Source organism: Exophiala oligosperma (assembly GCF_000835515.1).
Source record: "Exophiala oligosperma strain CBS 72588 unplaced genomic scaffold supercont1.6, whole genome shotgun sequence".
Lineage (NCBI taxonomy): Eukaryota > Fungi > Ascomycota > Eurotiomycetes > Chaetothyriales > Herpotrichiellaceae > Exophiala > Exophiala oligosperma.
Window position 1 is genome coordinate 429,209 of NW_015622823.1, and position 10,781 is coordinate 439,989.

A 10,781-nucleotide genomic window follows, 5' to 3' on the forward strand; every position below is an offset into this window, starting at 1 on the left:
TTCTATAGAGTCAGTAAGGAGTGTGAATATCCATCCCAAGAAGCCATTCTCGTTGGATATTATTGTACGGGAGCACGGAGTATATATACAGAGTAGACTGTTTTACACGCCTCAAATGTTGATCATCCCATCATCACTCGGAGGCCGGAGAAGAGAATCTCAGATGGAAGTTGATTAGGATTCGGAAGGGCCCCGACCGACCCCCTGCAAGACGACGCACTATTCTCCATGTTTGGGGCTCATTCAGGGCCATTTGGTGGAGTGCGAAGGACCGACAAGGCGCAGTTTTGGCATCTTTTGCATGATTGGGCGTTTTTTGACCCTGAGGCTTGACACTAACAAAGGCCCAAGAAATGCCCACGAATACTGACTGGTAAACAAGTTTTGTTTCTATTTTGGTCTCTCCTCCTCCTCTTCCGCCCTTTTTCAGCCTCGTTTCAACTGCTCGTCTTTTTGTCTTACTCCGTAGAGTCTTTTGTTTTTGTCGCAGTCCAACTTGACGCCTTTTACTCCGTACTGATCATTCATTTACTGACTTCATTCATTTCACGTCTACTTTCGTGCTTTATCGACGGCGTTGTTCTCAATCTTGTCTTGGTTTCTTCCTTTCTCCCAGAGAATCAACATTGCGACGATACTGTCTTCGTACATCAAACGTCTCATCCCCTCCCCCTTTGTATGTGTTGTGTGTTTCAGAGACCCTCTCCACTAGGCACTACCTGCACGGGTGGGCGTGCGTAACACACGGGGATCACTCAGAAAAAGTGTCTGAGCGTTCTCTCACAAGACTCCGTAGGGAGTACGCAACTGCACCGCAACACACACAGGCCCAAGCCCAACAAGACACGAACCAGCGCCACCACCACGCCAACCTCCCCCCCCCCCCTGCCCGAAACTGTACTCCATACGGGTGAGTTACTCCATACAAGATCTACGCGGTCGAGACTACTACATATCCCATCTTCACCCTCTCGCGCGCGAGAGTTGACCTTCTCCTTCTCAACATGTCAACTACCACCAAAATGAGAAGTCGACCACAAGTCTACCCTGGACTTGCCTTCCACGTCATTCGAGCAATCGCGTTCGTCAGTGCCACCATCGTTTCTGGTATCTTGATTTATTTCTGTATACAATTGAAGCATGACGGTTTCAAATTACCATGGACATTTATCGTGGTACGTTGTTTTCTTCTTCTTTCTTTCTGACTTTTGTGGTCTTTGCCGAATGTACCTGATTGAAAATACTGACCTGATTCTGTGAACCTGTCTAGATCCTCCTATCTTCCCTCCTCTCCCTCTTGGCCTTGTTGGTTACCTCGGTCATCTACGCCGTCGCCTTCCTCAACCCCCTCCTGAACCTCATCTCAAACTCTTCGGTTTTGTTGGTGTGGACGGTCGGCATCGCCCTGTTGACTTACAACATGTACGGAACCCTGGGTCACTCTTGTTCCAGGTCGAACTGGGCCAACGACGACGGGATGATGATCTGTCGTACCTACAAGGCGTTTTATTCTTTCAACATCTTTGGGTGGTTGGCTCAAGTGGCCTTGATCATTCTCGACGTCAGGAGTCGCAGGAAACAAACGGCACAGGGTCGTTATAACAAGATGATGGCGGCCAACGCCGCGGCGGACGACAAGGATCTCGTCAGGTTGAACCAACTGGATCCCTACAACCCTTACGGTAGTGCGGTCACCGGCGTCGCCGGAGTAGGGGGAGAGGGAAGACCGGATGATGCGACGGGTGCGACGAGAGCTCGGTCAGACACGACGCAATCACTTTCGCAGTCACAACCGTTGTACCATTCACGATCACACAGTCAGGACGACGTACCGTACGGCGTGACGGGTTATTCGAGACAAATGTACAGCAGACCGACACCCGCTCGAGCCCCTGCACCGACGTACTCGAATTCGAATTCGACTTCGGCGTACAATGGGGGTTACAATTACAACGACCCCAGTTACGACGACACCAACAGTTACAATCACAATTACAATTCGGGATATGGACAACAGGGACAGATGAGAATGGATCATTTCAACAACTCCGGAACAGGTGGTGGATCGTGGCACCCTCAAAGTTACTCGAATGGTGGTTATGGATATGGACCACAACGATGAAAAATAAATTAAATTAAAAACAAAAGGGATACCCTTTTGTAAGAGATGAACAAAATAAAATCAGATGTGATGATAATCAAAATGATACCTGGTATGAAATGAACCAAAACTCACTTTCTTCCACAAAAGACTTGCTTGACAGAAAGACTTGCGCGTGAACTCCGTCCTCACATACGGAGTAGGTACTTGTCATACCGTAGTCCGTGATGTTTCGTTCGTAATCACCCTACACTTTCCGATTTCATACTCTCTACCCTGTATCGAATTGACAAACCTCAAAAGTCCAGAAGTTCCAAATATGTACATCATTTGACGGGGAAAAAGAAAGGCGAAGCAAAAAAGAAAGAAAAAATAGAGTGAAAGACTCGGTAAAGTTTAGGTCAGAGTTAGGTTAGGTTAGGTAGGTACATGAGTACATGGGAGGGAGGTATTTTAGATGCCACCACTTTTGCCCGAGGGCCGAAGTCAACGCAAGGGACTTTCTCGACCGTGTCCATTTCCTGGGACGAACGAAGATATGGCGGCGGCTGACAACCTGAATCCTGGTGCTGCTGATGACGACGACGATGATCCTCCTCCTCCACCGACGGAAGATACACCACCACCACCACCACCACCGGTCTTTGACATCGGTGGTGAAGTGGGTGTAGAAAAAGAAAGCATGTCGGGTGTGTTTCTGCCACTGGGTACGGCACTATTCGCCGCTCCGGTACCGCCACCATTCCCGTCTGGAAACAACAACAACGACGTCCCTCCTCCCACTCCGCCCCCTCCGATGCTCCTCGGCGGTGGCTTCCATCCATACTTTGTACCTTTGCGCCAAATGTCGTCGATCATCTGTTCGACAATCCCCGCGTCCTCGTACTCTTGAAACTTGCGCCAGAGTCTCAAGGCCATCCGAGCATCCTCGATACTGTCATGACCGTCCCCTCCGCCGGCGGCGGCGGCGGCGGCAACCTGGCCGTCGTCCGGCACGACCTCTTCTTGGATGTATTCTCTAAACACGGCCCAGGCCAGGTACCGCAGGGAGAAGCGTCGATTCTTGCCCGGCGCGAGGTACAAGTATTGAGTGTCGACCGTCTGAGATTTGGGCACGTGGATGTTGGCCTTGCGGAAGTCCGACGCCAGGCCGTGCCCGACAAACACGCAACCCAGGTTCAACAAGATCCAAAGCTTCTTGTACGCCACCTTGAGCGGGACGAGGTTGTGCTGGGACACCTGCGGGTCGAGATCGCCCGGTCGAATACCCGAATATTGGGTCTTGTAGTCCACGATCGGTTCGTATATGGTGATGTAATCGTCCAGAAACGGCACGCCTTCCTCCTCCCCTTGGCCGCGCAACACGCTCACGCGTGCGAGACCGGACTTGGCCGGTCGAATGGTCTCCTGTGTGCCGTCTGCCTTGACGTTGATCTCGGCTCGTTCCAATTCGACAAACTCTGTGTCCAACGCGATGGGTGTCCCTCGCTGGGGATGCTCTTGGGGCGTCAAGATCCTGCATTCGTCCTTGGGATATCGGCCGTTGATGCTGTAATGTTGGTAGAGCAGTGTGGTGTCGAGATTGTCTTTCCACGTCTGGTCAATCTTTCCGTGCGCACTCTTGACCTGGTAGGCGATCACACTCGGCATCTTCCAATTTTGATTGAAATGCAGCGCCTCTCTAGGGTCGACCGGTGTCACCAAAAAGTCGTTGAAGAGATGCCAGTTGGGGAACACCTTGTGGTTGTGGGATGTGTCTGATGTCGGGTTGGACACCTCGACATTGACCATGCTGACAAGGTGAGGTACGTGTCTTTCACTAGAGTCAATCTCGGCCACAAAACCAACCAGCTCGTAAACCACCAGGTTAGGCGACTTGTTCCGGATGTGGAGTGCCAGATCAGACCCTTCAAAAACATAGACGACTCGGTCTTGAACTATAATACCGATTTCCGACGGCAGCCAGCCCGGTGTCTCCCACAACGTACGGACGGGGTCATTGCTACCGAGAGCCGTATTGATGATTAGAGCCGACGGTAGCTGTTGGACGGTCTTTCGTATAGCCAATTGCTGATATTTCCGGCACCTGCTACACCAGCCTCGGTTCCTGGCCTCTCGTTCGATCGTGGATTTGAGGAGAGAAGAAAATTTGAGATATCTCATCGGATGCTTTGGGTCAATCTGAGGATACATCAGGTCCTGAACGTACGTGCCTGCAGGCTTGGTAGTTTCATTGTTGCAGGCCATGCAACGGATAACTTCAAAGGCGTTGCTGGCAAGGACATCGTCGATCCCTGCACTACTCCCTGCCATGGTGACATAGTCGTGTGCGACTTGCTTGAGAAAGAAACGATTGACGGCCTGGATCGTGGTAGACAAACTGATTCCATTGGCCAAAGCCAAATGTTCAAAAAGACTGAGATTCGCCGCCTCTCGAGAAGCTCCAAAAGCTCGGAGTAGATTTGTCGCTTGGCAGTTCTGGCCCTTGGCCTTTTCGAGCATATCAAACAGGAAGCCGAACTCACAGAGAAGACAATTGCTGGTGACACATGAGGTAGCTGCATGTTGTATAGCAACGTTACGAACCAGAGGGACGAATCGATACAGTTGTAAGAGTGAGTTGATGAAGGAGTTCGCGATGTGTGTCTCCAAGCCAGAATACGGCGTTTTGTTGTAGAACCGAAAATCAAAATCGTCTACACCAAATCTGCTGTATTTGATTTCGACGTTGCTATATTTTAGCATCCGTTCCTCGTCAGTTTGAGCACGACCATTCAGCGAGACTCCTGCCAAAACTTCGGCTGCATCTGATAGTTTGCTACCGGGACCATCTGAGGTTGATTCTTTGGCTTTCTCACTCAAGAACTTCGGAACTGCAATGGTGGCCGGTGTATGACTCGCTCTGGTATCTTCAACTTGGTGTCGCAGCAGTTTTCGCGGGTTAATGTTAGGGGCATAGTGCCCCATTTCGGCCGGTTGCAGATGAAAAAGAAGTGAAGATTCTACCGGCGGAGGTGGTGATCCAACCTCAAAGACCATGTGGCTAGGCCATGCGGAAAGTAAAGGTTCGGAATAGTAAGGCATTCCGATCGAGTTTAGTGGCGAGTCGTTCCAATCAACGTGAGGAATTTGTTGAGGCAACGGGTCGGCGAACTCGGTTTTCTGACTTATATTGTTAAACCTGACTTTAGAGGGTGAGCCCCAGAGATATAGCAGGCCATTGGTGTCAGTGATGACGACCGCATCCCCAGAAGACGCAATCTCCATCCCAAGCATGAATTGAACGTTTGCTTGTTTGAGCATAACATTGACTGGGTTCATCAGGTCCACCACCTGCATTTGGCCTGTTTGCGACGCGACGAACCCAGTTGTTTGTAGCTTCGGATGTAAACGCACGTATGCGGCGCCCGCATGAAATGGAATTGGCGGAAGCGAGGTCAACATCTTCAGATCATAGACATTGGCCAGAGGATCGACAATCGGGACACCCAATTGACGAACTGAGAAGCCACATGTGACCAAAAAATCGTTCCGAGCATCCATGTCATTGATGGCAGTTGAATGAGCCTTCCATTTCTTGATGACTGAATAGTCTGACAGGTTAAGGACGTGGACATTACCGTCGTCGGTGGCGGCGCAAATATGTCGCCATTTCTTCATCAGAGTATATTTGGCCTCGGAGGCGTGTTCGGAGATAATTTGACCTTTCTCGATATCGATGATGAAGAAGGTACTTTGACATCCGGCAACCAGGATAAGATTGTTTGTTGCGGCAAACGTCATACACCGTAAACTGTTCATCAGCCGATGCGAGATATGCCATTGCGTCAAGCCTCGTCGGGTGATGAAATGAACACTAGATGTTGATAAAGATATGATACCCTTTTCATGGACCAATAGTTGTTTGACCGGGCCTTCACCCAAATGAGCTTTGACCGAAACATATCTTTGGAGGTCGCGGCCATAAAATGATGTGACCCGGCCCTGATGAGATGCAAGATGAGCGGATTTACCCAGCAGAATACAGTATACCAAAATAGAGGGCCACATACCTGATCATTACCAACCCATATTAATTCTTGGAGGTCATCAAAAGCGACCGCACTGGCAGGGGTAGGAATTGCATGCAATCCCGACGATGGCACCGCGATGCGAGTGATTTCATCCCAATCAGCCTCCATGGGCGCGTGAATGGTCTAGACGCTTTGTTGTTTCTCATGGATCCGGAGGGCGGAGCATTATGAAGAAAGTAATGATGGAAAGTCCACGACAAACAGTCGTATCTCGAAGTTGATTCTAGTTTATCTGTTTGAGAACGACGTCGAGATGGATGTCAAATGGTGGCTGAAGCTGTGGCTTCTGTTATTGATTCAGCCCCGCCTTCTTATTGGCTGCACCGCACCTCCTCCAATTTCTACCTGCGATCATATGAATAATGGTTCTTCTTCAAATTGACAATTCCATGAGTTGTAAAAAGACTACGAGTATATGCATGAATTGAGGTGGTGTCTCCTGCTAACATCTAAAGCATTTTCCACTGCTGGCGCCTGGATAACTTCGATCGACCCGTGATAGAAGTACGAGTCTGGCCTATTCGTGCCACGCCATCGATCTGTGCCTGAATTTACATCTACGCTTGATCGCACTTGCCACTGTTTTCCTCTTCTCTTGGTTCCCTCTACAATTTCTTGATAGGTCGCAAAACCCGTGCGTGCACTTGGACCGGTGTCTCCCAAAGCACAAATATCACAACACAATGGCGAGCTACGAAAGTGAGAATGCATGCTTCATCACCAATGTTGAACAATGAGCTAACTTTGGGATAGCTGAACATGCAACGGACTCCCCCAGTCAAGAACAAACCCAGCCTCGAAGACCAGACATGTCCTCATTCCTAAGCCATCTCTCTGAAGTGAGCCCGTCGGATGACCGCCATAGGCCTGATGCGGTTCCGGTACCAGCAGACGTTTCGGCCCTTTTTCGCTCTCTCGCAGAAGCCTTCCAAACAATGCAAAGAGATAATGACAATGCCGATTCAGACCTTCTCGGCAACCTCATTGACACATTGATGGAGTCAGCGGAACATCCTCCTCGAGAAGTGAAAGGTGTGGATGAAGAGTACATTGCAGCATTGGAACGTGTCAATATCAAGAAAGTCAAGAAGGATGCAGACTGTCCCATCTGTGGAAATCCCTTCATTGAAGATCCACATCCGCTTCTAGTCAGGCTGCCGTGCCATCCCACTCATATCTTTGACCTTGAATGTGTCAGGCCTTGGCTGTTGCTGAACGGGACTTGTCCAATGGATAGAGTCGACCTAGCACATCGGGAAAGGGATCGAAAACAGAAACTACTGGATGATATCAAGAAAAATGCCGCCCCCGAGGATGAAGAGGAGGAATGGGATGGACTGTATGGCTGATGAAGAGATCACAGGCGATTTGGAATCTGTCTGTGAATGAATATTGATCGGTGGAGACGTCCGACACGTCTACGAACCAAGCAACGCATTTGGCGAGCATCAGGTGATGGTGTGACGGGAAACTCTTCCCAAAGGTCCCTCGTACGATGCTGGCGTACTCGTCTCCCGTCGCTCAATCGAACAAAATGATGTGTCGGGTTGGTTTCTTACCAGATTCGTCGTCTTCCGCTGGAAATGCGGCACAGCCGGATCAGGGTTGAGACACCTTTACATCGCTGTTAAGGACTCGGCTTGCGCTCACATACCTTGCATTCTCCTCCCACACTTCGGAAAGATCAATGGTGGCCAATGAGGGAAAAGAAAGCGGCAAGAATTAGACGCTATAGGTTGTCATCCAAATCATACCTATTCCCTTAAGGATTGTTTACCATGCTTGTCATCATCAAAGCTATTCTTCACCATGACTTGACTCCATTGTCGTCTTGGCCAAAAGCTCCCCATGAGATGGTTGAAAATAGCAATTGCTTCCTCTTTCGCGACTGGGAAGTGATGCAAGCCAGAAGGGTCTATGTTCCCACCACTACGAAAGTTTGATGGTCGATGGGAGTGAGGTTTCCGTCCAAATGAAAACTCGATGTCAAAGCCAATGATCTACGGGAATGCGGCACAGAGCCGTGTTCTGACCTCGAATGTTCCGTGCCCTTTTGGGCATCTTTCGATCTTTGTGTTGGAGATGTGAGACAGGCATCAAGTGTATGAGGAGCGACATCCCCCCACCGAGATATAGCGGACAAATTAACAGTAAGTTGACTCGATTAGCGACTTTGTCGACCAACACGTTGCTGCGGAGTGCATGTAAGTTGTGCATAAGTGCGTGAAAGGGCTGCAATCATTCCTTGGAGATTTGGGCAGATGAGGATACCAGCGGCTTACAGTGTGCCTGCTATGAGGATGTAGTCCACCCATCCTGGAGTAAGAAACATGATTCCTTGGAATTCGTCGGGTTGCCTTTCTCGTTGCTCCGCTGGAATGACATGCTCTTGTGTATTCTATGCTGATAGGTCGAGGGCCTCGGATCAGTACACCCTTCCGAGACTCGGCCAGTCGTAATGCGGGTGACGCTGCAGGATGATGGTGTGTGGACGTACGTTGCGTAAGACGAGTCACGGCAGGCAGTGGAGAGAAGAATTCTCTTCGCAGAGACATACTGTGGGTGTAAAGACGGGACAAGCATACCTATGTACCTAGAGTACGAATCCCTAACTACTGGAGGTATGGATACGAGTGCCTTGTATTCGTAGGGTTGCCCGTGCATACGAGGCACTCATACTTGGCCAATAAAGGTATGACGTGTGAGGCTAAATTTAGATGCCACGACACATGCTGCGGCGAAGCAGAAATCACTTGCGCGTACGGAGTACTTCCTACAGTTCTCGTACTGACAGTGCATTTCACGCGAATCCTCACTATCATGCCCTGCGAATACGATGCATCATCACCAACCACCTATCTCACAAGTCCTTCCTACATTATCACTCAGGCCGTAAGGATCGCATCCATCTCATGCCTGCCACCAAAGATATTTGTAGGCGGAGTATGCCGTCAGCACCACAAGTAAACCGCCCATAAGCAAGCAACGATGTGAGCGATGCCGGTTGACTAGTCCGAGTAAGAAAATCGGCTGGAGAATCATACATGCACCCCACTTGACAAGAACGTTTTTCTGACCGTCGTGCCTGGGTCCAACCTGCAGGAGTGATGCCTTACTCGCCCACGGTTGCATTGGTGAGCGTCAAGTTCTTATGCATGTCTCAACACGACATACCATACGGAGTAAAGGCCTTCCTCGATGTGAAGGCTCAGAGGATCCGCATGGCCACGTTAAGGCCCACATCAAGCCCAAAAGAACTAAGCTTCGCCAAACGAGACTCGTATTCCCAGTCTCTTCTTACATGATGGCAATTGCACATCTCATCCTGCCTGGCCATGCAACATACATGGCGGTGCCGAAACTTTTCCTGCTGTTCGCCTCTTAACTAAGGGTACCTAAGACAGGTTGTGGCTGGGGTGGATTTCATCCCCATCAAATCCTCGCTTACGACCCAGTTTCTAGTACACCTTTACGGTTCTACTTGATCCGAATTCTCCGGTGGCCGCTAACATCGGTCGCCACGTTGATTCTTCTGTGGCGATGGATGAAATTTCACTGAAGGAGCAGAAAGCCAACTATCGATTCTAAAGGCTGTCTCGGATGACTCAAGACTAGGTTCCAGTCACGGCCTGGAGGATGCATCCAGCAGTTCCTGCGACGCTCTTCGCTCAAGCTCCTCCCTCTTCTAAGTAAGTCGATATCTGAAATTTTCTAAATATGGGGTTTGCTGTTCAAATGACGAGCTTTGTGAGGACAATCAGGCTGGCCCCAGAGGCGCAAGGCTGCTCTCGTGTCCAGAGCTGACAGTGTTGGGGGCTTGTCTGACAAGGGTTTCTTTTCCTGGACAAAAGACGAAAACCCTAGCCCAGCCGACAACAATGCCTCCACAGATCATGGCGATCCTACCTCTCCAAGGCTGTTCTCTCTGAACCTTGTCAAGCCGAATCATCGATCTTGGCTGGAGAGTACGAATTTTAGCATCATGGTCCACCCAGGCGGAGCAAGTCCCACACTCTCCAGTAAGCGCAATGCAGCCTGAGTGAACCACTGCAATGCTTCACGGCCCGGCTCAGCCTAGATGCTATGCTGATGACGATACGAGCATGATCAGCCTGGAGGTATAAGAAGGTGAGAGCACGCCCAAGTGTGACCAGTCTCTTTTCCCAACAAACCACAGTGCTCATTCGCTCATCCCAAATAAATCCTCTGTTTCTTTTCTTGTTGAATTCACATTCGCTATATTGCCTCACAACATGGCAAGCAAGTCTCTCGTTCTACTCTCGGTCATTGCGCCAGCCCTTGGTGCTGTCCTTCCTCGAGGTCAAGAGTCCCAGGCCAGTAGCCAAACCTGGGGTGACTGGGGTTCGTCGACCACTGTCCCGACAACGACTGTCCAAACGACGCAACCAACAACTACTCAAGCTTCTTCTCAGTGGAGCGATTGGACTACCACAACCACGGTCCAGCCAACTACGACCACTCAAGCTTCTTCTTCTCAATGGAACGATTGGACCTCGACCACAACCACCGTGAAGCCCACCACCACCCAAGCGACGACCACATCGGCCTCGCAATGGAATGACTGGACCACAACCACAACCACCGTG

The 10,781-nt window shown here is 50.1% G+C and overlaps 4 protein-coding genes across 4 annotated transcripts in view; 3 read left to right on the forward strand and 1 right to left on the reverse strand.

The window, feature by feature from the left end:
* The first annotated feature begins 874 nt into the window (after window positions 1–874).
* On the forward strand, window positions 875–2,226 carry PV06_06626 (uncharacterized protein). The gene is made up of 2 exons (XM_016407765.1): window positions 875–1,175; window positions 1,271–2,226. The coding sequence occupies exons 1-2, from the start codon at window positions 1,005–1,007 to the stop codon at window positions 2,120–2,122; spliced, it is 1,023 nt and encodes a 340-aa protein (XP_016261245.1). The 5' UTR covers window positions 875–1,004; the 3' UTR covers window positions 2,123–2,226.
* A 275-nt stretch (window positions 2,227–2,501) lies between these two features.
* Window positions 2,502–6,413, reverse strand: PV06_06627 (uncharacterized protein). The gene is made up of 2 exons (XM_016407766.1): window positions 6,154–6,413; window positions 2,502–6,085 (listed from the first exon to the last, which is right to left on the reverse strand). Exons 1-2 carry the CDS (start codon window positions 6,280–6,282, stop codon window positions 2,588–2,590), a joined length of 3,627 nt encoding a protein of 1,208 aa, XP_016261246.1. The 5' UTR covers window positions 6,283–6,413; the 3' UTR covers window positions 2,502–2,587.
* Window positions 6,414–6,570: 157 nt separating this feature from the next.
* PV06_06628 (uncharacterized protein) lies at window positions 6,571–8,323 on the forward strand. The gene is made up of 2 exons (XM_016407767.1): window positions 6,571–6,873; window positions 6,928–8,323. Exons 1-2 carry the CDS (start codon window positions 6,858–6,860, stop codon window positions 7,521–7,523), a joined length of 612 nt encoding a protein of 203 aa, XP_016261247.1. The 5' UTR covers window positions 6,571–6,857; the 3' UTR covers window positions 7,524–8,323.
* Window positions 8,324–10,427: 2,104 nt separating this feature from the next.
* Window positions 10,428–10,781, forward strand: part of PV06_06629 (uncharacterized protein) — a gene marked incomplete at both ends in the record, with an annotated part of 3,153 nt that continues 2,799 nt past the window's right edge. Inside the window, one exon of the mRNA XM_016407768.1 lies at window positions 10,428–10,536. Within this exon, the coding sequence (XP_016261248.1) occupies window positions 10,428–10,536 (109 nt within the window). The remainder of the gene's footprint in view (window positions 10,537–10,781) is intronic.

Coding starts and splice junctions, on each gene's coding strand:
- PV06_06626 (XM_016407765.1), top strand. CDS start 1,005: ATGTCAACTACCACCAAAATGAGAAGTCGACCACAAGTCTACCCTGGA. Junction 1,176..1,270: donor TACCATGGACATTTATCGTG/GTACGTTGTTTT, acceptor GAACCTGTCTAG/ATCCTCCTATCTTCCCTCCT.
- PV06_06627 (XM_016407766.1), bottom strand. CDS start 6,282: ATGGAGGCTGATTGGGATGAAATCACTCGCATCGCGGTGCCATCGTCG. Junction 6,086..6,153: donor TATGGGTTGGTAATGATCAG/GTATGTGGCCCT, acceptor GCATCTCATCAG/GGCCGGGTCACATCATTTTA.